This window comes from Hemicordylus capensis, chromosome 2, assembly GCF_027244095.1.
Source record: "Hemicordylus capensis ecotype Gifberg chromosome 2, rHemCap1.1.pri, whole genome shotgun sequence".
In the NCBI taxonomy this organism is placed as follows: domain Eukaryota; kingdom Metazoa; phylum Chordata; class Lepidosauria; order Squamata; family Cordylidae; genus Hemicordylus; species Hemicordylus capensis.
Window position 1 is genome coordinate 11886072 of NC_069658.1, and position 26293 is coordinate 11912364.

General features: G+C 47.1%; 1 protein-coding gene and 1 non-coding gene across 3 annotated transcripts in view; both read left to right on the plus strand.

The window, feature by feature from the left end:
* The window catches only part of ARK2C (arkadia (RNF111) C-terminal like ring finger ubiquitin ligase 2C), a 140940-nt gene extending 114949 nt beyond the window's left edge, over nucleotides 1-25991 (plus strand). The window contains exons 3-8 of one of the 2 annotated variants that reach the window (XM_053288224.1): nucleotides 8107-8232; nucleotides 11463-11592; nucleotides 18578-18682; nucleotides 20607-20702; nucleotides 23459-23565; nucleotides 24872-25991. In XM_053288224.1, coding sequence (XP_053144199.1) covers nucleotides 8107-8232; nucleotides 11463-11592; nucleotides 18578-18682; nucleotides 20607-20702; nucleotides 23459-23565; nucleotides 24872-24989 — 682 coding nt within the window. In that variant the 3' untranslated portion in view covers nucleotides 24990-25991. The remainder of the gene's footprint in view (nucleotides 1-8106; nucleotides 8233-11462; nucleotides 11593-18577; nucleotides 18683-20606; nucleotides 20703-23458; nucleotides 23566-24871) is intronic. The other variant, XM_053288225.1, reaches the window with a different exon arrangement.
* TRNAA-GGC (transfer RNA alanine (anticodon GGC)) lies at nucleotides 15137-15210 on the plus strand. The gene has a single exon. It is a non-coding gene; the product is annotated as a tRNA-Ala (tRNA).
* Nucleotides 25992-26293: the final 302 nt, after the last annotated feature.

Genomic DNA, 26293 nt, shown 5'->3' on the forward strand with positions numbered 1-26293 from the left:
ACTGCTTACTTTTCCTTCCATAACTGGAGCCTTGGTTTCTGCCATACCAGATGCACAGAACTTAAAAGACTAGCTATACAAAACTTTTGGAACTGAAAGCAGAAATTCTCCGGAAATGGAATTCACATTGCATGATTCTTTTTTTTTGCAAATGTCAGCAGAATTACAGCACCACCACCTCAGCCATTGCCGTTTGCAGTCTGCAAGCCTGTGGATGGAAAATGTTTTGCAGAATCCATTGCACGCACCCTGGCTATAGCTGAGAGTACAACAAGATTTTGCATTCAGCTAGTGTCCTGAGAGTTCCGGTGCTCAGATTATGGGAGGAAAGGTGGGAGGGCCCTTAACCAGATCTACAAAACCCATCCCTGGAGTCCCTCAACTGCAGCCAAATAATGCCCCCTGTTCTCCCCCCCCGATACTATGAGCCCCAAAGAGTGTGGAATGGATAGGATGACATACACTCAAAGGACAGTCCCTGCTCTCAGGTCCCTGCCCCTGGTAAAAAACCCTATTTTGGATGTTGCATTTTGGGGAAAGCATTAAAGTACCATTTGTATGAATCACACGTCAGTAAGTGCAAGTGCACATAATCACAAAAGCGCCAAGCTGTGCACATCCTGACGTTCCACACATTACAGATGCTGTATGATCTATATATTTAATCTGTTTACAATGGTAAATAGAACCAATGTGGTGAGAGCCAGCGTGGTGTAGTGGTTAGAGTGCTGGACTAGGACCGGGGAGACCTGAGTTCAAATCCCCACTCAGCCATGATACTTGCTGGGTGACTCTGGGCCAGTCACTTCTCTCTCAGCCTAGTCTACTTCACAGGGTTGTTGTGAGGAGAAACTCAAGTATGCAGTACACCGCTCTGGGCTCCTTGGAGGAAGAGCGGGATATAAATGTAATAATGATAATAATGATAATAACAATAACGGATTTTAGAGTAATAATGTTCTGATATATCTTTACCAATCACCCTCTTAGCATTAGCTATCTGTGAGGAGAGCTGGTCTTGTGGTAGCAAGCATGACTTGTCCCCTTAGCTAAGCAGGGTCCACCCTGGTTGTATGTGAATGAGAGACTAGATGTGTGATCACTGTAAGATATTCCCCTCAGGTGATGGAGCCACTCTGGGAAGAGCAGAAGGTTCCAGGTCCCCTCCCTGGCAGCATTTCCAAGAGAGGGCTCAGAGAGACTCCTGCCTGCAACCTTGGAGAAGCAGCTGCCAGTCTGTGAAGACAATCCTGAGCTAGATAGGCCAATGATCTGACTCAGTATAGGGCAGTTTCCAACGTTCCTATGTTCCCAAGCATTCAGCTGCAGAGTAAATGAATGCATCATATAGCAGAGCTTCGACAATGGACAGTATCCCGATCAGTAGTTCTGTGGACAGAGGATGTTCTGCTTGCACAAGAGGCAATTTTTTTCGCACATCTCTCCTTCCTTCTTCAGCCCCATGTCCCTGATGGTTGGAGAAACCTTAAGAGCAGGGGGTGGGCTTAATAAGAATCACCCCTCTTCCCTTGCACAGCTGGAACATCCTTTACTCAGAGTACTACTAGTCAGAGATTCCTGCCTGCAGCCTTGGAGAAGCCGCTGCCAGTCTGTGAAGACAATACTGAGCTAGATAGACCAATGGTCTGACTCAGTATATGGCAGCTTCCTATGTTCCTATGTTTCCTAAGAGTTCTTGGCCTGTCCTGTGACAAGCAGCGGCTGCTGCTCAATGCATCTGTCCGCTTGAGCCCAGCTGTTCCTCACCTGCTTTGCGAGTCCCGCCCCTGGGCTGGAGCCCACTAACACCATCCCTCTTCTCTCTTTCCCCTTGCCTTTCCCCCCGACACCAACCCTCTGTCTCATTGCTTTCATTATTTTTTTAAAAATACTTAATCTTAGTGTAATAATTAATGTGCTGAAAACTGACCTCGGCCCCCACACACCAAGACATGGTTGGCTCCAGCCCACTGGGGCATTTGTGTTGTGCACCCCTGTCTTAGATGCCTTCCAGATCGTGCAATAATTCATGTGTACACTGAGATGATAAACCTATGTCTGGACTGTGTCACTTCGGATTCCAGGTGGGTGGGCTCCACTGTTCCCTCTCACAGGGAGTCCCAGATGTTGTTGACTACAACTCCCAGCATCCCCAGCTGCGGTTGCCTTCAGCTGGGGATTATGGGAACTGTTGTTAACAACATCCGGGAATCCCTGTGAGAGGTCACACTGGTGGGCTCACATAACTCTATGCTTCTCCATACAGAAATTAAAAACCTCTCCACATTCTAGCATCTAAGGGAGAAACCTAGCCTAGAGTTGTACTTCCTGACATGCTTGTTTTCTATATGCAGGGGATTCCCCCCTTCCCCTTGGAACAACATTCAGGCATGTGAGCTTCCCCTGCAGCCTTCGCTCTGAAGTTGTACAGCCCAGACACAGGTTTGCCACCTCAGTGAGGGCTAGGCCCTAGAGATGCCTAGATGGGGACAAGATTTGTATAGGAAGGGCGGGTAAATAGAGCAACGCAATGCATCTGACAAAGTGAGCCCCAGCCCACAGCAGCCTCTGCCAAAATAAATGTCTTCATTTTTTACACGCCCCCAAAACTGTTGTTTTTGCAGCTGGAGACTAGCAAGGCTCCCCTCCTGGAATGTATGCAAAATGAGTACCATCGCTTGCATAAATACAGTCCATTTGCATAACTTACATTGTGTTTATCAACATGGTATTTGGGTTATCCTGGGGGAGAAATTGGATATCTTTAGTCTATAATCTAACATGGGGAAAGGCAGCCATATCCCACACCCAGTTCTAGACTAGGGGCAGCCAGCTATTGTGGGATTACAACTCCCAATATCCCCAGCTGCAATGGGGTGGCGAGCCGGTCCTGTGGTAGTGAGCATGAATTGTCCCTTTAGTATCCTCTTGTTGCCTCTGTAGGATGCCTTTCACAAGTATGATGGTTTGTTTGTTTATTTATTTAATACATTTCTATACCACCCGAAACCCAAGTTCTCTGGGCAGTTTACAAAACAATAAAAACAGCCAAAAAAAGATTAAAACATTTCAACAATTAAAATTAAAAGTTAAAACTATTAAAACACAATTAAAACAGTAGCTAATTAAAAGCCTGGGTGAACAAATGTGTCTTGACTGCCCTTTTAAAACTTGTAAGAGATGGGGAGGCTCTTATTTCAGCAGGAAGTGTGTTCCAAAGCCTTGGGGTAGCAATGGAGAAGGCCCGTCCCTGAGTAGCCATCAGTAGTGGCTCACTACTGAGATTTCACTACTGAGATTTGGGTAATGTCCTTAAATCTTAGGAAGCTGGTTTGAAGTAGGGCTGACCCCAAACCAAATGGAACCTCAGGCAAGCAGCATCCCTGGTGACTCCTCCTTTTGAATACTGTGTTTTTATTGCACTGATTGCCTCTTCTCTCACTTTGGCATGTGATCCATGTGCATGCATGCATGATGTATCCCTGTCATAGCAGACAATGCCTTTGGACCCATGGATCTGCCAGTCTGCATTTAGTTATGCCATGCATAAGCAAATAAATCCCAACTTGTTTCTTCTGCTCTTATACAATTGGTAGAATAACTGCAGTGCTGGGTGCCCCCTGCCATGCCCAGTATCTATGGCAGTTATGTGGGTTACCAGCTCCTAAGTCCAGCTGTGGGCTGAAGGGACAGGGGTGTATCTAGGGAAGGGCAGGCAGGGCATGTGCCCCGGGCACCACTTGAAGGGGGGCACCATTTTTTAAAATTAAAAATTTTAAAAAATGGCTGCCGAAAACAAAATGGCCATGCCAGGCCTCACAGAAGCCATTTGAGCATGTGCAGTGGCCATTTTGTTGGCCCTAACCCATTAATCCATTCACAATGTCATGCTCTTCCAGACGTTTCTGTAAGATTATTTTGGGCAATTTTTCTATCTAGAAGAGGATCAAAAGTAACACCTTCATCTGGTTGTGAATATTAAGATTATACCAGCAAAAATGAGTCTTTATGTTAAAAAATCTAGTCTTACTGACTAGTGATTTAAATCGATTTGATTTAAATCAAATCCACCCTGGTGCAGACACATGGGTACAACAATCAACAGGGTATTGTATTGTATTGTAATAAAAGCAATATAACTAAACTTAGCTACAGAAATAGAGATTTAAGCATCTTTATCTGAGAGCAGATGTTTTACAAGATTATCATCGGATTGATCTACCAGTTTACATATTAAAGGAGCAATAAGATGTTCCCTAGGATATAAATGGAATTTACAATGGAGAAGAATGTGTGCAACAGTTTCTATATCTCCTGACCCACAACTACAGTGTCGTTCCTCTAAAGGCACACCCCGAAACCTCCCAGCTAGAAGTGCAGATGAAAAGGAGTTAACCCTTACACTCGTAAATATCCAACAAAACTTAGAGAAAGTGATTGTCGACAGATATTTTGCAGGGGGAAAGTCCATCTTAGTTCTTATTACTCAATAAAACTTTGGAAGTACAGCCCAGTTTTCTTGGATCTCAATATCAACAAGGCGTTGTCTCACTACTCTTTTCGCATTTGCTAGACCCAGTTCCAGCAATTGAGCTGGAACTAAGCCTAGAAAGGTGAGTTTATTACTTACTGTAGCACACCATAGTGACTGGGGACTAGCTAAGAGAAACTCAGGAATTAAACCAACTGGTCGCAGATGTATTTTCAACCAAAAATAAATAATTAGAAGCCAGGCCCGAGATTCAATTTTTATAAAGCCAGCCTCTGTCCTTAAAGTCACATTCGCTGTACATTTTGGAATGCCAAATAAGTTCCTCAGGAACCCTGATTGGCTTCTTTCCAGAATGTCAAACCTTGAGTATGGACCTAATTGAATACCATACAATAATTGCAGAATGACCAATCAACAGGGTTGTTTTTCTCTAGAATGCCCTGCTTGGGAGCTGCTTGGGGACAAGTGGCTGGTGACCAAGTGCTTGTCTAGACCAGGGGTTCTCAATGTTGGGTCCCCAGATGTTATTGGACTTAAAATCCCATAATCCCCAACCAATGGCTACTGGGGCTGGGGATTATGGGAGTTGAAGTCCAATAACATCTGGAGACCCAATGCTGAGAATCCCTGGTCTGGACAGAGCTTTCATCTGTATCCAGCAAGGCTTACGTAATGCTTCATTCTGAGTAAGGCTTTCTTTAGTCTGTGGATCTCTTCTATTTATGTGGATGCTTTTTGAGAGGAGAGCCACACTCATCCCTGTTCAGATGCCAAACCGAGGTGAGGGAACACTTGCCCATGTAGGGGGCAAGCATGACTGTGGTGGCAGGCCACAATCCCAACCTATGTGCATTCAGCAAACTGTCAGAACAGACCCATGTAGAGCATCCAAACTGTATACATGTAGGCTTGTCCACAGGGGCGGATTAAGCCTTTTGCCGCCCATAGGTGGCCAAGGATTTTCTGCCCCCACCGCTGCAGTGAGAGTAGGGGTGGCAAAGGGGAAGTCCCCCCCCCCACCTTTTCTTCTAAAAAACCTCCGTTGTGCAGCGGGATGGGGGCAGCAAAGGCCACACAGTGGCAGCTGCAGGGAGGCGGGGCACTGCTGCATGGCAGGATGGTGGTTTCTTCCCTACGAAGAAAGGCCCATAATGGGCTACAGATGGGGCGTGCAGTGGGAGGAAGGAGGGGAGCTGGAAGGAGTTCTCCCTCACTGCCCCACTGCACAGCGCTATTGATTTAAAGGTAAAAGGGGGAACATAGGGAACATAGGAACATAGGAAGCTGCCATATACTGAGTCAGAGCATTGGTCTATCTAGCACAGTATTGTCTTCACAGACTGGCAGCGGCTTCTCCAAGGTTGCAGGCAGGAATCTCTCTCAGCCCTATCTTGGAGAAGCTGCCAGGGAGGGAACTTGGAACTTTATGCTGTTCCCAGAGTGGCTTCATCCCCTGAGGGGAATATCTTGCAGTGCTCACATATCAAGTCTCCCATTCAGATGCAACCAGGGCAGACCCTGCTTAGCTATGGGGACAAGTCATGCTTGCTTCCACAAGACCAGCTCTTCCCCTGCCCCAAGGAGCTTTCCCCTTGCCCCCCTCCCTGCAGTGGCTGCTGTGTGGCCTTCACTGCCCCATCCCGCCACATAGCGGGGGGGGGGAGGGTTTGGAAGGGGAAAGGGGGAGATTTCCCTCTCACAACCAGAAAGGGATGGCAAAATTGGCCGCTCCTCAAATTCCGCCGCCGTTGGCAAGTGTCAGCTTTGCCTCTCCTTAAACACTGTCCTGCTTCCCTGTGTCTTTGGTGTCTCACTTTCCCACTTTCCTACACATTTGTGTGCATCAGGGCTGTTCACATGACCATTAATGGGGCTCGGCAAGCATCCTTCCCGGCTTTGGGAGTTGTGCATGAGTCCAGTTTTCAGTTATGTGCTAGCAAAAACCTTGGGGGGGGGGTGATGGTCTGTGAGACGGCAGCTGGGTCGGACAGCTTTTTCTCCTACCTCATTAAAGTCCTGGGTACAAGCGTGGGGTAGGATGTTGCCATCCCACCAAGCTTCTGTCTCACAGATGATCACTCCTCCGTCGGCCTACCTTGGTTTTTGCTAGCACATGACTGAAAACTGGGAACAGACACAGCTCCCAAAGCTGCTGGGTATGATAGGAATATTGGAACATAGGAAGCTGTCTGATCCTGAGTCAGACCATTGATCCATCCAGATCAGTATTGCCTGCACAGACTGGCAGCGGCTTCTACGAGATTGCAGGTAGGAGCTCTCCCAGCCCTATCTGGAGATGCCAGGGAGAGAACTTGGAATGTCCCACAGGCAAGCATGCAGATGCTCTTCCCAGAGTGACCCCATCCCCTGATGGGAATATCTTACAGTGCTCAGACATGTAGTTTCTAGGGATGTGCACCGAATTGCTTTGGTGCCATCCCAATTGCGGCAAGGGTTTCCCTTAAGAGGAGGTGGGCAGGTCCTACCTGCCCATCCTCCAAATTCCCTCTGCCCCATGCTGCCCCTCTGCAGCACTGTTCAAACTTAAATACCTGTGTGAAAGCGGCAGCTTGTGCTGTTGTCCCCTTTAAAATGCTTTGCCGTGGCGATGGGATGCTTCCCTGGCATCCCGCACACAGCATCGGCAGGTAAATGACATCAGCACATGCCATTTACTTGCCGATACCGCACGAGGGATGCCGGGGAAATATCCTGTACCGCGATGTGGCGTTTTAAAGGGGAAAGTGGCACAAGCAGCTGCTTTCGCACAAGTGTTTAAGTATGAATGGCAGCAAGGCGGAGCGGGGTGGAGGGGGTTTGGAGGGCGGGCAGGTAAGACCTGCCCCTCCTCCTCTTAAAGGAACCCCTTGCCCCATGCCAAAACATTTTGGCATCAGGGAGCTGAAGCGTTTCGGTGCCTCTCCAAAGAGGCAATGTAACGCTTCGTGCTCATCCCTAGTAGTTTCCCATTCAAATACAAACCAGGGTAGACCTTGCTTAGCAAAGGGGATACTTCATGCTTCCTACCACCTCTCCTCCCATGTTCATGAGGGATGTTGCTAGCCATCCAGGGTTCTCCTTGAGCCTTCAGGAATTGGCACCAATCTCCAGGTGACTATTGAAAGCAATCTTGGAGGTTTTAATGGCTTGGTTGGGGGGGGGGGCAGGATATTGGGGTGGTGGAATAGCCAGGAGTAACTTCAGTTAGAGTTGGCAGCCCTCAGTCAGGACAGGTCTGTCAATGGCTACCAGTCTGGTGGCTACAGGCCACTTCCAACCTTAGTGGCAAGATGCCTCTGAATAGCAAGTTCAGGGGAGCAACAGCGAGAGAGGGGTCATGCCCTCACCTCTTGCCTGTGGGCTTCTCAGGGGCATCTGGTGGGCCACTCTGGGAAACAGGATGCTGGAGTAGGTGGACCTTGGGCCTGATCCAGCAGGGCTGTTCTTATGTTCCTGTGTTCTTGTGTAACCGACACGTGCCCTAGATCAGTTGTCTGAACAGGGCTGTGAGTGCGGCTTCGGTGCAGAATTAAACATGGGGTGGTTGGGTGCTTACGGATTATGAATGCCCACCCACCTTTCTCCCTCGGACGTTTCCATCTCCCACCCTGCAGGCGGACTCAGGAGCGCATGTCTGTCCAACCTCACCGGTTACATCCAAGCTTCGACTTTGGCCATCAACTGCAGACTCCTCAACCCATGGGACCCCAGCCCAGATACTTAGCTGAAGGAACAGACTGGTAAGTTGCCGTCCAATAACATCTGGAGAGCCTCCAATTGGCCACTCTGGACTTATCTCTTCCCCTGCAAAGAACCAGACTGCAGCTCCAATGAACCCGTTGTTATTAGTCAACTGAAACTTGGAAGAAGGATAGATGGTGGAGGACAATAAGTAATATAAGTAAATTTATAAAAGCACAAAGAAGCAGATAACTTTTGTTATCGTTATTGAATGTAATAGATCAATATACTTGGTGCTTTATAGAGTAACATATTTAACAAGGGAGGGTCCTTGCCCTGAGGAGCTTACAATGAAGATGTTGACAGTGGGCGTGACAACCAAAGGAGGTAAAGGGAGGCCAGATAAAGGCCAGGGTAACTGCAGACATCTGTACAATTTGTTTTGAGCACAAGATCTGAGCTGGCTTGGTGTAGAATCTCAGGGTTCTTTGCGCAGAATATATCCAGGGACATGAGTGCATTCTGTAATCAGGCCAGGCAAGCATAGAGTTTCATGGTAGATGCCATATTCCTGTGTGGATGTTATGGTCTTGCCCTCCTTGGATACTTTAAAACAAGGCTGCACAGCTTTGGGCCTCTAGCTGTTTTTTAGACGGCAGCTTTCAACTGCCCCTTATGGAACACTCTGCCTCCTGAGATTCGTAATGCCCCCTCTCTTCTGTCCTTTAAGAAGCTCCTGAAAACGTATCTATTTTGCCAGGCTTTTAGTTTTTAACGTGTGAGTGCGTGAGTGGGTGGGTTCTTTTTCTTCCCCCCCCTTTTCTTCCCCCTCCCATCCCCTTCTTCTCTTGTCTTCGTTGTTGTCTTAATTTATGTAAACCGCCTCAAATCTAAGGAAGTCAAGTGGTCAATAAATTTGCTAAATAAATAAACAAATTCCTACCATCCCCAGGCATAGCAGCCGATAGTCAGGGATGATGGGAGTTGTAGTCCAACATCTTCAGGAGGGCCAACATTGTACAGCCCTGGTTTAAAACAAACGTTGACTTGGCTTTCTGATTGCCCTTTCCTCCTGGGAGGGATGTGCACGCACTGAGATCCATGCATAGGTTAGGGGCTGAACTAGTTTGGGTGAGGCCTGAACTGGTTCAGCCCCACCATGGAAGGAGTGGTGAGCAGAACCTTTAAAAAGGAGGAGAGCAGGTCCATGCAGCTTCCTGCTGCGATGGCGCTCCCTCCAAGAACCCACATGCAGCACCAGCACATACATGGCACTTGCGCATACACGGATGCAATTTGTGTGTCAGTGCCGTGCACAGGTTCTTGGGGGCAGCACTGTCGCGGCATGAAACTACAAGGGACGATGGAGATCAGATAAGGACCTGCTCTCCTCCTTTTTAAAGGTCCCGCTTTCCACTCCCCCCACAGTGGTGCCGGACAGGTTAAGACGTTGCCCAAACTGGTTCAGGCCTTGCCTGAACCGGTTCGGTGCCTAACATGTGCATGAGCCTTGGTTCGCGCACACCCCTACCTCCCAGTTGTCCAATAGTGCTCTGAAACCTCACAAAGTTGATGTATATAACTGCTATAACCAGAACATTACTCTTTGGATGACTCACTTTGCTGCAGGGCTCTTGTTCCTTCCATCCAGCAGTTAATGTAAAGGATGACCATTCCTGTATTAGCAGCTGGGTTGAGCTAAAAGTGGGGGCAGGATTGGTGCTTCTTGCAAAGACCTTTTACATTGAAAAGCAGCTTCCCTTTCAGCATTTTACTCTGAAAGGGGGCAGATGTGTCTGCCTGTTCAGAATAAGGGTGAATGCTGGTAAGGGAGCATTGCCCTCTCTCTCAATGGGCTTTGGCTCCCTGCAGTGATGCTATCATATAGCCAGATCTGATTGGCTTTTTTTAATGTGATGACACCATCATGTTTGCAACATGTTTTATGAGTGGCTTCTATCATCAATACGGCTACTGCTAGGAAGAAGACTTAAAAAAAAAGATTGTGCCGTAGCAAGAAGAGGGTGGTTGTGTACAAACAATGGCTGTGAACAGGAATGAAAAAATATTAGGCGCTTGGAGGACTATTTTCCAACTCCAAAGCCCCCTTTTTGGCCCAAATGTGAAATATGCAAACGTTCAGTGCAGTCCTAATTAACAGTTCAGTTGAAATTGCATTCCCTCCTAAGTAGCAAAGTGAATTCTTCTATCATCCTGCTGAGAAGGCATTGGGTGGTGCATGCTCCAGGTGGGCTGCTTCTTCAGCGAGTCGGCTCGGTTCATACCAGGCTTGACAGGTTCGGAGTCGAACGGGCCCTGTTGAAACTGAGTTGTTTTGGAACTTTACTGGTAAAGGGGAATCCGGAGAGGGGGCAGGAGGGAAGTAAATAGCTACTTACAAGTGCCACTGCCATAAATAGCTACTACAAGTGCCGTGGCCTCTGTGCATGTGTGGAGGTCACTAAAATGGCCTCCACGCATGTGCAGAAGCTTGAACCAGGCTGACGTTGGCCCTGCCTACTCTGGGGGAGGCCGGCGGGGTGGCGGGGAGCTGCCACGTCCCCTGCTTACCCCCCCCCCAATGGCTGCTGAAGATGGCGACAGTACTTGTAAGTAGCTATTTACATCCTTCCCATCCCTTCTACCCTTAGGACAGCTCCTCCTCACCAGATTCCCTTTTACCAGTACTGCTCTGAGCTGGTCGAACTGGGTCTGATTCAACCAGAGGCAAAACCGAATCAGGCTGAGTCGGCTCGAATGGACCTATCGAATCCCTGATTCAGATTCAAGTGGAACCAGCAAAAGTGGTTTTCACATCCCTACTAAGGTGCTCCTTCTAACTTGCTGAACATGCCTGTTATAAATGCACACGGATCTTCCCAGGTCAACCCAATCCAACCCAAGGGTAACTATTTGCTACTCAGCTAGAGTCATGTGCAGAGGTTACATATGAGAATTAATGGAGCTGGGGAAATTGTTACTGAACATTCTTTTGGCATATGTGTGACAGTTTTCTCCTCGCTTTCTTGCCTGACCATGAGGGCCTGTCTGGCTGCACTAAGTAGTGACTCTAAGAACAGAATAGTTAGGCAAAGGAGTCCTGGCAGAAAAAATGTGGGAAAACATTGGGATATATAGCAAGACTAAGAATGTGGGTATTAGGTAGTACCAATCCTTAGCAAAAAGGGGGACACTTTTGAATGGGATCAGCAAGAACGAGCATTATTCAAAGAGTAGATTGAGTTCATTCAACCTTATGATGTACCTGATTTTGGTTCCATCTTTCTAGGGATCTCAGTGTCGATGCTGGTCTGACTCACAACCAGTTCCAAGTGAGGCCAGTTCCACAGCATTATCAGCATTATTTAGCTACACAAAGGATGCACCATTTCCCCAGGAGCACATCCTCAACGCAGATGGTAAGCAAAGGGGCAATGCTGAGGATAATTTGAAGTCTAGACTAGATAAGCAGCTCATCGTGTGGCAAAACTGTTCTTGGGCTGTGAGAATGTGTGGTGTTGCTGAAACTCATATCTTTTAACTTGGATATATGAAATGTATCAGCTTGTATTGCTCTCCAGAAAGTGATGTGAGCATGCAAGTCCTGAAAGTTCTTCTCTAGCTCAGATTTTAATCTGAACTGGAAGAAAAATCAACTCCTCCCTCCCTGCATCCCTTGCATACAGGATGGGGCCATAGAGAAGGTCCCAGGTTCCATCTCTGACATCTCCAGATAAGGATGGGAAAGACTCTTGCTGGAAACCTCGAGAGCCACTGCCACCCAGTGTAGACAATGCTGAGCCGGATGGACCAATGGTCTGACTCAGTAGATAGGCAGTGATGCAATTGTCGATTTCCTTTTGTGAGTTTGAGGCCATAGTTTAGTCGTAGAGCATCTGCTTTGCATGCAAAGGTTCTCAGTTTTAATCCTTGGCAGCATCTCTAGGTAGGCCTGCCTAAAACCTCTGAGAGTCATTGCCAGTTAGTGTAGACAGTACTGGGCTAGATTGACCAAGGGTCTGACTTGATACAAGGCAGCTTCCTATGTTCTTGGCCATCCACCCAGCTCCTGCCCATATACTTCCTTGTTGCTCTGGCAGCAATGGTGAGATGGTGAAGGGAGAGCAGTCTCTCTCTCTCTCTCTCTCTCTCTCTCTCTCCACCCCCCCCACTGTTTCTGTGCTGCTGGCATGCTTCCTGTGGGAGGCACATTAAAAACATGCACATAAAAGACCTGCATTTCAGGGAGAAAGCTAGGATAGAACCCATTCCTTGACATGCTAATTTTCTATATGGAGGGAGTTTGATTTTTTAAAAAAATATTATATGTGTGAGCATTCAGAGATCTGTTCCTGCCCTACCATGTGAAGCGGTACAGTCCGGGACTAGTTGCAGCACACAATCTGCTGTTTGTATAGCCCTGCTCTTGTGTAGGAGAAGGCAGTCAAAATACAGACGTCTGTCTTTGCTGTCACCTGCCTTCTAGCAAGCTCTGCATAGGAGCTGGCACCGTGGGAGGCTTTCTGTCTGAATGGATAATCTGACAGCTTTTACAAAAAATTAAAGCTACAGCTGGTAGGATTCTTTCAGACACACACTTGAGGAAACAAAGGCTGCCCCATCCCATTCATGGCTTTAATCTCACCTTGCCAAACAGCCCTGTGACGCCCACTCCCCACCCCCAACACACACACCTGTGTCCGGCTGATTAGCTGACTACTTTGTGCATCTGGTGCCCAAGAAAGCTTGTAAATTTGTCCATCTTTAAGGTGCCATGAGACTCTTGGTGGCCGCAACACACACAACAGAGAACATGCTGCATTCAGAGCTACATGTAACAGACTGCACCAGGTCTTGGCAATTTTGCTTTAGCTCTAGAAGCCAGCCTCAGAATTTGGGAGCCAGAATTTTGGAGCCACCCTCTGCTTCATGGAGGGCGAGTAGACTTGTTGCTTGCCCCCAGCAGCACCCTCTGCTCCAGTGTGTGTGTGTGTGTGTGTGTGTAGACCCACTGCTCTCTGCTGGTTTGAGATGGCGCTTAGCCGTTTGTGTGCACTTGTGCAAATGGCCCCTGTAAAAGTCTCAAAGCGGTTTACATAGCAAAAGGGATAGGAAAATGAGTCTCTGTTGCCTAGGAGCATACAGTCCTTGGGGGAAAAAAACAAACCCACTCACTCACACTGTTTACATATTTACAATATGCAATCAAGTCAGTATGATTCTATAATCAAATGAAATGTCAAGGAGGACCTGCACGTGCTGATTCGCACCCAGCTCTGCACCCCCTGCTAGGGACGGCCCTGCTTGTTGCTCACCCCTAGCAGCACCCTCTGATCCATGACACACACACACACACCCGCTTGCCCCTGCCTTGCTTGCTCACTTTCCCTCCTAGTCACATCTATCCTTTGCCTGGCTCAGGCGCTTAAAACTAAATTTCCAGGCACCATGATGAGCGGGATGCCATGCTGCACTCAAGCACCATGAGAGCTCCTCCACTCCTGACCACCTCCCTGAACTGAACTAACAGAGCTAACCCTGCAAACTGAGCAAAGAGGCACCTTTTAAAAGTGGTGATTCTCTTATATTTAGCAGGAGGGAGAGCAACTGGCCCTATCCAGCCCCAACACAGCACAACATCCCTCCAGAGCTTGCTGCTGATGTCTACCTTAAGTTTCCTTTTAGACTGTGAGCCCTATGTGGACAGGGAGACATCTTACTAATTTATTATTGTTTTCTCTATGTAAACCGCTTTGGGAACTTTTGTCAAAAAGCAGTATATAAATATCCGTTGTCTCTTTTGTCTGGGGCAATTTTTCTCATAAAAAGACCAGCAGACTACCATTACACATGCTTGCCGGTGGTAACATGCTTAGAATGATGGGTTTAAAACAGGCAGACACAGGCTCAAGGCCCTGCTCACCGACAAAGCTTCCTGGGTAACCTTGGGCCAGTCACTCACTTTCTGATCCTGACCAACTTCACAGTTGTTGTGAGGATAAAAAGGGAAGGGGGTGATGTATCGCACCCTGAGATCTTTTGGCGGAAGGGCAAGGAAGGAAGTAAATGTGGGAATATGAATAAATAATGGCAGAAAGATGGACTAAATTACTCATGAGTAGTCCCATTGAAATTAATGGGACAAATTAGTCATGACTAACGTGCCGAATTAATTTCCATGGAACCACTCATGCCGTGCTGTGAGCCTGCTCCTCTCACTGCCCCAGTGCTTCCTTGCTCTGTGTGTCAGGCCCTGCTTTTAGTGACAGGATTAAGCCCCAATAAAATGCCATAGACTAGACATTGCTGGCAGTTTCCTGGGAACCTCTGTTTGGGGTTGGTCCTTAGCAGTTTTCTTCGAGAATGCTGGTAAGAAATGCATTGGGAAAACAGGACCACATAGTGATGCAGTTGTAAAGCATTACTGCCCAGCTGGCTTAACAAGTATAAAGCAACCATTTCCAGCTGGATCCTGGACCAATGCCATGTTGTGCTGGGTCCTGGGGTAAGACCAGGTATCAGCTTGTGAGGCTCCCACACAGACTGGGCTTTCTGGGCCGAGAACCTTCCTCCGCCTGCTGCCTCTCCCACTTTCTGGACAGTGACAAGCAACCTGTGGGAGATCCTTTCCTTAGAGAGGAGCACCCGCCACTGAAGAATGTAGCAGTGGCAGCCTCAGCTTCAGGGGTGTAGCTATAATTGAGTGAAAGAGTTCAAAGAACCCGGGCCCCTAGCTTCCGAGGGCCCCCCAGCTCCACCCCTCCTTATTTTCTTCATTATCTCCCTCACCCTGAGGGGCCGCCAGAGAGAGGGGTGAACACTGGCCTCCTATCCATGCCCCTGCTCAGCTCTTCTGCTTCCTGTGGTGGAAATATGAAAAGCTGCTGCAGCTTTCAGCAACACCGGGAAGCAGCAACACCACAGCAGCTCCTGCCCCTCACACTGGCCAATCGAATTGGAGATGGGGCTGTAGCTCAGTGGAAGAGCATCTGCCTGGCATGCAGAAGGTCCTAGGTTCAATCCCTGGTTCAACCTCCTTCTTGAAATCTCAGAGAGCCATTGCCAGTCAGTGTAGACCAGGGGATCTCAACCTTGGGCCCCCAGATGTTGTTGGACATCAACTCCCATCATCCCCAGCCCCAATGGCCTTTAGTTGGGGATTATGGGAGTCGAAGTTCAACAACACCTGGGGACCCAAGGTTGAGAACCCCTTGTGTAGACAATATTGAGCTAGATGGACCCAATGTCTGACCCAGTATATTGTCGCTTCCTATTTCAAGGCTCAGTGGTGGAACATCTGCCAGGCATGCAGAAGGTCCCAGGTTCAATCATCGGCAGCATCTTCATGTAGGGCTGGTAAAGACTCCTACCTGCAGTCTCGGAGAGCTACTGCCAGTCAGTGTAGACAATACTGGGCTAGATGGACCAAGGGTCTGACTCGGTATAAGGCAGCTTCCTAGGTTCTTTTGATTTCTCCCAGAGGCCCCAATGGGCTTTTCTCAATGGGAGAAAAGTCCATTGGCTGATGGAGGAATAATAGAAACATAAGGAAAGGTGGAGGAATAATAGAAACATAGAACTGGAGTGAGGTGGGTCTTCTAGGGCATCTAATCTGACCCCTTGCTCAGTGGAACAAATCCAGAACCAGAGCATCTCCAACAACGATTGTTCTCCAGACGCTGCTTGCAGACCTCCAGAGAGAGAGAGATAAACTACCCCACCCCCAGGCAACTGGTTCCACTGTCAAACTGCTCATGCCATTAAGAAGTTTTGCCATTAAGAAGTTTTGCCTTTCAGCCAGCCGTCCAGCAAAAAGGCATCTTTAAAAGTGGCGATTCTCATGTATTTAGTAGGGAGAGAGCAACTGCCCCATTCATCCCTAGCTCAGCATCCCTCCAGTCGTGGTTGCTGGTGCCTGCCTTATGTTTCTTTTTCGAGTATGAACTTTTGGGAACAGGGAACCATTTAATTTATTTTTTAATTTTTCTACATAAAGCACTTTGAGAACGTGTGTTGAAAAGCGATATATAAATATTCTTAGTAGTACTAGATTGTGGAAAGGGAAAGAAAACCATCTTATTCAATATTTGTTTGTTTGTTTCTCTGTGTAAACTTCTTTGAGAACTTTTGTTCAAAAGCAGCATATAAGTATTCCAGGAGTAGTAAATCTGCCCTCCTGTAAATGCTGTAACTGCCCATGAGATCTAGTCTGGCCCTTTGGGGCAGCCAGCAACAAGGCTTTGCCCTCTTCTGTGTGACAGAACTTGAGGTCCTTGAAGAGTGCTCTTGTGTCCCTCTCTCTCCACAATCCATCCACCTTCTCCAGGCTAATCATAGTAGCTCCTTCAACCTTTCTTCATTGGACTTTCTCCAGATCCCTGACCATCTTCATTGGCCTCTGCTGCACCGGTTTAAATGGTCTATATTCTTCTTCAGAACTAGACGCAGTACTCCTGAAGAGGTCTTAGCAGGACCGAACAAGATGGAACTATCACTTTCCCTCACTTGTGCTGGAATTATTTATACCCAAGATTCCACATTAGCCTGGCCTGGCTGGAGCTTAGCTATGGGGCTCATTTGATTGATTGATTAAGTGCCGTCAAGTTGGTGTCAACTCTTAGCAACCACATCAATAGATTCTCTCCAGTCTTCAACTTGGCCTTTAAGGACTCTCAGTGGTGTATTCATTGCTGTCGTAATCCAATCCAGCCACCTTGCTGTTGGTCATCCTCTTCTTCTCTTTCCTTCAACTTTCCCCAGCACTATGGACTTCTCAAGGGAGCTGGATCTTTGCATAATGTGTCCAAAGTATGATAGTTTGAACCTGTTCATTTGTGCCTTGAGTGAAAATTCTGGATTGGTTTGTTGTGTGATCCATTTGTTTGTTTTCCTGGCTGCCTGTAGTATCCTCAGAAGTCTTCTTCAGCACCAAGGTTCAAAAGCATTAATGCTTTTTCTATCTTGCTTCTTAAAAGTCCAGCCTTCGGATCCATAGAGTGTCACAGGAAAAACAATTGTCCAAATGATTCTAATCTTAGTAGGTGTAGACACGTCACAGCATTTAAATATCCTTTCCAAGGCCTTCATTGCAACCCTACCTAGTGCTAGTCTGCGGTGTATTTCTTGACTGCTGGATCCTTTACTGTTGATGGTCGATCCTAAAAGGCAGAAGCTATCTACCACTTCAGTGTCTTCATTGCCAGTTCTGAGGCTGGTTGCTGTACCCGTTGTCATTAGTTTAGTCTTCTTTACATTTAGTTGTAGACCCATTTTTTCACTGTGCTCCTTGACTATGGGGCTCATAGTGTTGGAATATTAGCTATGGGGCTCAAGTGTTAGCTATGGGGCTCAAGTGTTGGAATACAGAGATGTGCAAAACAATTTGAGTTTGAATCTATTCAACCTCAAAATAGGTCATTTTGAGTGTTTTGGACTCAAAACAAAATGCCCTTAAAATAAAGGGCCTGTTTCAAGCTCGAAACGAAACAACCTCGTTTCAAGCTCAAATCATTTCAAGTGTTTTGAGCACCATTTTGGAGGGCTGTTTTTCCTTTGCTGATTGGTTTTCTGGCACTGGCTTCTGATTGGCTTGAGATCTCCTTGCTTCTTGGTTGGTTTGTTATCATTCAAATCAAGTGTTGTCATGGACAACTGTGCCCCCATTGGCTGGGGGGAGGCAAGAGGGAGGGGAAACACAAAAGGAGGGAGTTTCAAGGGCCGGGGAGGCAGAACCCATACAGTGTGCCACTGCCTCTTGGAGAGGAAGGATGCATCAGCAGAAGGAGGACAGAGACTGCAGCACAGTAGTAGTGGGGCCTGGGGCTTGCCTGGCCTAGTGGGGGGGGGGGAGAGAGAGAGAGAGAGAGAGAGAGAGAGAGAGAGAGTGCCTCTGGCTTATCTGTGCCTCTCTCCCACCTCTCTCCTTTTAATTTGCAGTATCAACAACAGCTTTCCTTTTTTGTTTTTGTTTTTAATTGCATCAGAAGCCCCAGTGGCTTTAATTGGGTGCTGCTTTGGATTTTTTCCCTTCTGTGGATTCCCCCCGCCATGTTGCTTGTAGCCAGCCAGCCCCCAGTGGATTTAATAACTGGTGTCTGTGCTGAGTGTTTTTCCTCTTGCAGCCCCAAGCTGCACCTCTCTGCTGCTGCTGCTGCTGCTGCTGCTATGTGCCTGGATTGGACTGAATTCTTTTGTGGGGGGCATGTGAAGGGAGGGTTTGAGCACTTTGCGCCCACCATGTTTCTGGTCTGGATTGGGGTCCCCCGATGCTATTTTCCAAAAAACCAAAAAGTCACATAGGCCCCAAAAGATCTAGTTTTGCTCTTTGATAGCCATTTTAAGTGGCCAGCAAATGTGTTCTTTTCAAAAAGGCCTTCCATGATGTTTTTCCATACTGTCTCACAGGTTGTTCATGAAATTAGAAACTACCCCTATCCTCAGCTTCAGCTACTTGCTCTTCAGGGACTGAATCCAAACAGACACACATCCGCTGTCAGGGAGAGTTATGAAGTAAGTTCAGACAAATCCCTACACCTTTTTCCTGGCATGCATATATATATATATATATATATATATATATATATATATATATATATATATATAATTAAATATATATGTTGAGCACCTGACAATCTCAGTTTTCACTGAGGTGGTAAACCTGTGTCTGGGCTGTACCACTTCAAGATGCGGAGGAGAGTTCATGTGACTCCTCCATGAAAAAAAAGCAACCTATGCACATAGAAAACTAGCATGTCAAGGAGAAGGCTAGGCAGCAACCCTTTCTTCTGATGTATTAAGTTTTCAGCATTACTGAATTTTGTATGAGGGAGCATTCAGTTGTGTGAGCCTCCCCTACGATCTGAAATGGTACAGCCTCAGTGAGAGCTAGGCTAAAGTTACTAGGCATGCCTTGGGACCTAGAGGTTACAGTGCAGTCATTACAGAGGATGGGTCTGTAGCTGAGTGGTAGAGCTTCTGCTTTGCATGCAGAGGGTCACAGGTTCAATCCCTAGTATCTCCAGATAGGGCTGGGAAAGACCTCTCCCTGAAAACCTGGAGAGGCACTACTGCCTGTCAGTATAAACTCAGCTGAGCTTGATGCGGTCTGAGTCAATATATAAGGCCAGATCAGTATAATGCAGCTTCCCATGTGCCTACATACAGTCGTCCCTCGCCTATCGTGGGTTTGCCAATCGCGGATTTGAGTATCTGCAATTGGAAAATGGTCACCACCCTCGCCAGTCTCCACCCAAGTACTCGCAGTTTGGTGCCAATTTTGAATTTTGGGCAGTTGGGGGGGCAATTTTTTGGGTCATGGGGTCATTCTGGGGGTCATGGGTCATTTCTGGGGGTCAGGAGTCATTTCCGGGGGTCAGGGAATCTTTTCTGGGTGTCAGGGGGGATTTGTTCACTTTTGAGGGGGCACTTTCCCTCTCGCGATTCCCCTAACCCCCCCCCCCTCATTAAAGTCTATGTCTCACCTACTCACGAATTCTCCAACCACAAGGGTTTCCTGGAACAGAACCCTCACGGTTGGTGAGGGACTACTGTAGTTTTGGGAAATCCAGCAGATACACTTAGGAGAGAAGGACTGAACAGACAATGCATTTGATTGGTGTTATTGCTTTATCAATTTTATTGATCCATTATATTTTTGTGAGTCACTCTCAGCACTGGCGGGGTAGGATAAAAATGCTGGCCAACATCCAGGGCAGTGTCCCATGTAATGGCGGGGCTGTACCATCAACCTGCAGCACAACAGGGCTAAGACTGCACGGTGGAGCTGCTGTGTCTTTCGAAGGCAGTGTCGGGGTTGTGCAAAACAGGAAGGAAGGGCTTCTGCAGATATCCCCCTTGTCCTGAAAGGGGAATTTTGTGGAAGCGCTGCCCACTTTGGGCAGCCGCATAGCATGGCATTATGGACACATTTCTGCTGTGCTGGAGGTTGGTCATTTTAAACAAATCAAGGGAGGAATGTACTTTCTCAAATCCATCCCAGATGGAGGTGTCATCCCAAGTGTGGATGGTAGACACTGCATCCATTCAACCCAAAATTGTCACTGGAGAAAAGCTGGCTCCATTCACACCAACCCACAGCGTCAGGGGAGCCATGTCCCTGGGGTGCAATCCCACACCTCTGCAATACATGTGTGAATATTGAAACTGGAGGGGTGGGGTCCTCTCTGTGTGTCTCCCACCCAGCCATTATTGGGCCAGGATGGAGCAGGCACACCAAGAAACCTGGACTACTACCATGTGGAATCTCTATCTCTCTCCTCCTTTGAGACCATTCTGTTTCATGATTACAGAAATGGTAGCCAATTGCTCTGTTTGTTAACAGTGGCCTGATAAAAAGGCAGCCTAAACAGCGGCTGCCTGAGCTGCTGAAGTTGGAAAGGCCTCCTCTCCATTCCTTGCTGCTTTTTCTCTGCAGGAGCTGTTGCAACTGGAAGACAGGCTAGGGAGTGTGAACAGAGGGGCCGTGCAGAATACCATTGAACGGTTTACCTTCCCACACAAGTACAAGAAGGTAAGGCTTGTCAGCCACACTGAGCGTCCAGAATTAGCATCTGGGGCTGGCCACTCTTGGAGACAGGTTCATGGAGGCACAGAGTTGGAGGAAAACTTGGAGATCTTCCCTCTGCTCAGGGGTGGCCAGCCTGAAGCTTTCCAGCTGTCATTTTCAGCTGAATTGTCAATTGGGTGACAATTCCCATCACCCCCAGCCCCAGCCACAGTGTAGCTGGAGGTGATGGGAATTGTAGTTCAACGTCAGCTGGAGAGCTTCTGCAGTTGTTGGACTGCAACTCCCATCATCCCTGACTATGGCTGCGATGGCTGGGGATGATGGGAAAACAGCTGGAGGGCTGGAGTTGTGCGGCCCAGTGCTACTGTCAGTCTCTGTTTGAAGACTTCTAGAGGAGAGCCCACCACTGCACAAAGCAGGCAGTTCCATTCCCAGTTAGGCAATTCCTGCTAAGAATGTCTAGCTTAAATCTGCTTCCTTGCCATTTCAACCCATTGGCTCTAGTCTTGGGCAGCCGAGAACAAATCTGCCCCTCCTCCCCTAGGGCAGCCCTTCAGGTGTTTGAAGACGGCTATCATATCTCCCCATTCTCTTCTCCTGGCGAAACATATCTAGCGCCTTCAACCAGGTTGTTGGATGGGAGGAACTTGATCCAGCCAAGCGGTTCTGATGTTCTTAAGTTTTCATACAGGAGCATAGTGATCCCCCACCAACCGCACAGTTTTCCCCATTCACCTTAGTCGAGTGGGCAGACTGGAGAGGGATGTTGGTCTGAAGCTGCACCACCCATTGAAGTGAATGGAGAATCCCTCTGGCACAGGAGCTCAGCATATGTGTTGGGAATACATACGGGCTCTGGAGCTGGGCAACACAGCGAGGAAGAACCTCCATTAAATAGGGACAAGGGAAGAGTGTGAAAGAACAAACATGTCTATGATTCTCCAGGACGGTGGATCTCACAGAACTGCTGATGGCATTAAAAATAAATATTTGTACCCTTCCTTGCAGTTCTGCAATGGAACCTCCAAGGCAACTCAAAATATTCATTAAAATGAGATACGGGTGAGCACCCCTGCCCACTGCCCCCCATTAGTTTGGATTTGCTCAGAAATGAGCTGAGCTCTTTCCAGAAAACTTGGAACGTCTTTGCTTATTTTGCTGAGCAAACCCAAGTGGCCTTCTCTCCTTGCACATCTACCTTTCAGTGGCAATAGCTCTTGCAAAAGATAGAGTTTTTCCAGGAGTGGTGCAGGGACAGCAGTGAACAGATGGTTTGACTCCCCACCCCTGGACATGGCAGAATACAGGGATGGGGAGGGAAACTGAAGGCTGCTTGGCTTCTCCCAGGCTTGCAGGAAACACCAGGGATTCACTCCCCTCTTCTGCCCCTCCCCTCCACGGCTACCATGTCCTGACACACAACGCTCCCCTCTTCCAATAGGGAGAATGAGGCATGAATGGAAGGACATGTACGGACATAATAAGAGCTCTTCTAGATCAAACGAAGGGTCCATCTAGCCTGACATCCTGTTTCCAGCCATGGCCAGCCAGATACTTCTTGGAAACTCATTAACAGTACATATTCCTCTCTGGCCACAGAGATATTCTTCCCCTGGATATGGAAGTTCTATTTAGCCATTGTGTCCAATTATCATAGGCAGGTCTGTCTTCCACATGAATGTGTCTATTCCAGGCCTGTGGAACACATCAATTGGACTAGAGCTCCCATCATTCTCAGCCACAGTGGCCAATATTCAGGGACAATGGGAGTTGTAGTTCAGCGACAGTTGGAGGGCCAGAGTTCTGCATCCCTGGAAAAGCCAACAAAGTGAGTGGCTTTTGTCACATCGGTGACAGAGCTCCATAAACAAATGCATACCTTGTGTGAAGTATTTTCTTTTGCCAGTCCTGAATTTCCTTCTCATTTATTGATTGATTATTGATTGATTATTTATTGATTTGATTTTTATACTGCCCTTCCAAAATGGCTCAGGGCGGTTTACAATTAAAACAAACCATTAAAACAGTAAAGAGCTAAAGCAAAAAACAAAACAAAACAAAAAAACCATTATAACAATTAATATAAAAACATTTTAAAACAACAATTAAACAATTGCAGTAATTAAAAACCCTTGGTTAAAATATTAAAACCAATTTTAAAACCCTGGAAAGCCAGGCCAAACAGATACGGTTTAAGGGCTCACCTGAAGGCTAATAGAGAATCAATTTTGTTGGGTGACTCCAGGATGTAGTCTTGTGAAAAATGGAGAAACATTTTCTCTCTCTGCAGTGCTTACTCCTTGTTTTTAATATGTGATTTGTATTCAGCTGGGCAAACCTACTGCTGTTTAAAAAAGAAACAAAACAAAAAAATACAGGTTTGCTTTGAATATGCACGTAAACTCTCAAGCTAACAGATGTCCTGATAAAAGGAATGGTGCATAATGGAGGCTTCAATTCTCAAGAGAGTAAATGTTGCATTTGACATGGAATCCACGTGGCCTCAAAATATTTTGCTGCTGGCAAGAGGCTGACATGTCTCCGCCAAGCTCTCCTCTCCCACCCCATGGAGACAGGCATGCCGAGTGCTCATTAGACTGGTCGGCACCCAACCCGCTGTGCAGTTTGGGCAAGTTCCTCTAACCTGCTGCATCCAGTCAGGTGACTGTGAAGCTCTTTCCCATTCAGATTTCCACCGTTCTGTAGGCCTCTGAGTGGCATCTTTTGTGATGCAATGATCTCTTTGACCTTCCCGACAGAGGAGACCACAGGAAAGCAAAGCAGGAAAGGAAGATGCGGAGGAGTCGGACACGGACGAGAAATGCACAATCTGTCTCTCGATGCTTGAAGATGGCGAGGATGTGAGGTAGAATTATCCCCAAAGCACATCTTTATATTTTCTCCCTCTCCCCTCCACTACCCTGATACGAGTATCCCTTGACTGATGGGCTTATGATCTATCCCCAAATCTTCCTCCACCACACAGATATACAGCCCCACTGGCCCAATCAGGGGCTAAGTCCTGTTGAATCTTACCCGCTGGTAAGGCTGAATGTGCAGCAGTTCAACTGGTATAGCCTTGAAGTGAGTCCAGGGGCATCTCCCTCCCTCTCTCTTTCTCTCCCTCTTTCCCTCCCTCCCTCTCTCTCTTTAGCCCTGTTCGGACATTATGTTGTATCTGTGATCAGATGTCTGTACACACATACATATTTTTGTGTCAATGACTGTACCTGCATTAATTTTAAAAGTGAACCTGGTTATGGTTCTCCTCGAATGCATCCTGCAGAAGTATTGCTCTCTACCTGCATTCAGCATAAGGCATATTGATCTGGATCTGTGCACAGATTGTACAGATGTTGAACATAATGTGTGAGTAGGGCGAATCTCTCCCCACCTTCAGTCCACTAATAAAGAGTGGACTGAAGGTGGACCCTCTCTCCACACCTGGAACTAAGAATGTGAGATGAGCCCTGATGGATCAAACCAAAGACCCATCCAGTCCAGCATCCTGTTTCCTACAGTGGCCCACCAGATGCCTATGGGAAGCCCTCAAGCAGGGCATGAAAGCAATAGCCCCTTCTCCCACTGTTATTCCCCAGCAACTAATAGTCAGAGGTATACTGCCTCTGAACATGAAGGTTCCACGTAGCTATAATGACTAATAGCCATTGACAGACCTATCCTCCAAAGAGTATCTAATCCCCATTTGAAGTCATCTCTACATCTTGCGGCCTCAGTTAATGTTTAATCCATAACTTAATGACGCATTGTGTGCCGGAGTCCTTTCTCCTGTGTGTCCTGAATCTCTTGCCCATCTATTAAATTGGATGACCCTGAATTGGATGACCCATTGGTCTATCTAGCTCAGTATTGTCTTCACAGACTGGCAGCGGCTTCTCCAAGGTTGCAAGCAGGAATCTCTCTCAGCCCTATCTTGGAGATGCTGCCAGGGAGGGAACTTGGAACCTCCTGCTCTTCCCAGAGCAGCTCCATCCCCTGAGGGGAATATCTTACAGTGCCAAACACTTCTAGTCTCCCATTCATATGCAACCAGGGTGGACCCTGCTTAGCTAAGGGGACATGTCATGTTTGCTACCACAAGACCAGCTCTCCTCTCCCAGAGACAACGCCTGTGCAGCCGAGAATAAACAGCTTGCCATTCTGTCTTCCAGGCGTTTACCCTGTATGCATCTTTTCCACCAAGTGTGTGTGGATCAGTGGCTAGCGACCAGCAAGAAATGCCCCATCTGCCGAGTGGACATTGAAACACAACTCGGATCCGACAGCTGAGAAGAGCCAATACGGGACACTTCCTCCTTTTTCCGGTCCTTCCTGGGCACCTGGCCCTTGCAGCAAAATTTTTGCCTTCTGAGCCATTTGATTTTTTTTTTTGAAGAAAGCCTGCAAGCACATCTGCAGATTATTCAAATAAAATAAAATAAGGAGAGGAAGAAGAAAAGGAAGAAGAAGAAGAAGAAGAAGAAGAAGAAAACCATTTGATGGTTATAAAGTCTAGAGGTAGGAGGAGATCCAAGCAGCCCCATAGGCTGAAATGCATGAGAACGAGGCTAGAACGCCCTGCGGGAAGAGTTAGTTGTGAGAAGGAAGGCGCATAGTGTTCTAGTTATGGCCTCTCAATCCTGCTTCTCAAAAGGATTGTATATATATACCTCTTGAATAAGTAGAAACACATTAGGGGTTCTTTAGCTATTTCTATGGATGGCTTCTGGAGCATGTGCGCTTAAGAAATGTTGTCTTTGATGCTCTGTCATCTTGTGGTGGATATGTTGCTGTTAACCTAATCTGCACCAAACAATGCGTTTAGTATTTTAAAAATTATTTTTATTGTTCCATAAGGTTCCTTATTTTGGTGCCTAGCTCAAAACATTACAAGAAACCAACGAAAAAGCAGAAGAGAGTACATTCTTCCCTAGCTTTGAAGAAAAGAGAATCCTGTTTACATGGAGGGGGGGAAATGATACATTTTTTCCTTTTTCCTTAGCAGCATTTATTAAGTTAAACAGGGAAAAGAGTGAATTGGAGAGAAATTTGAAGTGGGTGGGGGGTAGAAAGAGCAGGAAGCCGCCTTCTTCCTGCGGATCTGCTGATGCTGGACTCATTATTTCAGGCACAAACTAGGTTGAAGCCTGCTTCCGTCTCCTGTCTCTAAAGGATAGATCTCCAAAAAAACAAAACAAAAAGGCTAGAAAGTGTCTTCACAAGTCACTGTCTCAACTTTCTGGCTCAAATGCTTCCTTCTGCTTGTAGGAGAGTTGTTAGGCTTAGGATACTTATACACATTGGGCCAAAAGTCCATCATCAACAACAAACAAGGCATATGAAAGACCATTAAGGGGATATTCTCCCTTTTTAATAGTCTGCCTATTAAAAACAAGATGGTGGCCATTGAATTGGCAGTGGTGGCTTTCATCCGCTCTTTTGGAATGGATGACTATTGACATTAGAGGACTGTTTTGTAAGTATGTCACGTGACTGGGAGGAGGAAGCAGGCTTAATCTGGAATTGTGTGGAGTGGGCTTCCAAGCCCCCAGTTGTGTGAGTTGAACACACCACTCATGGTCTTTGCTGAAGGA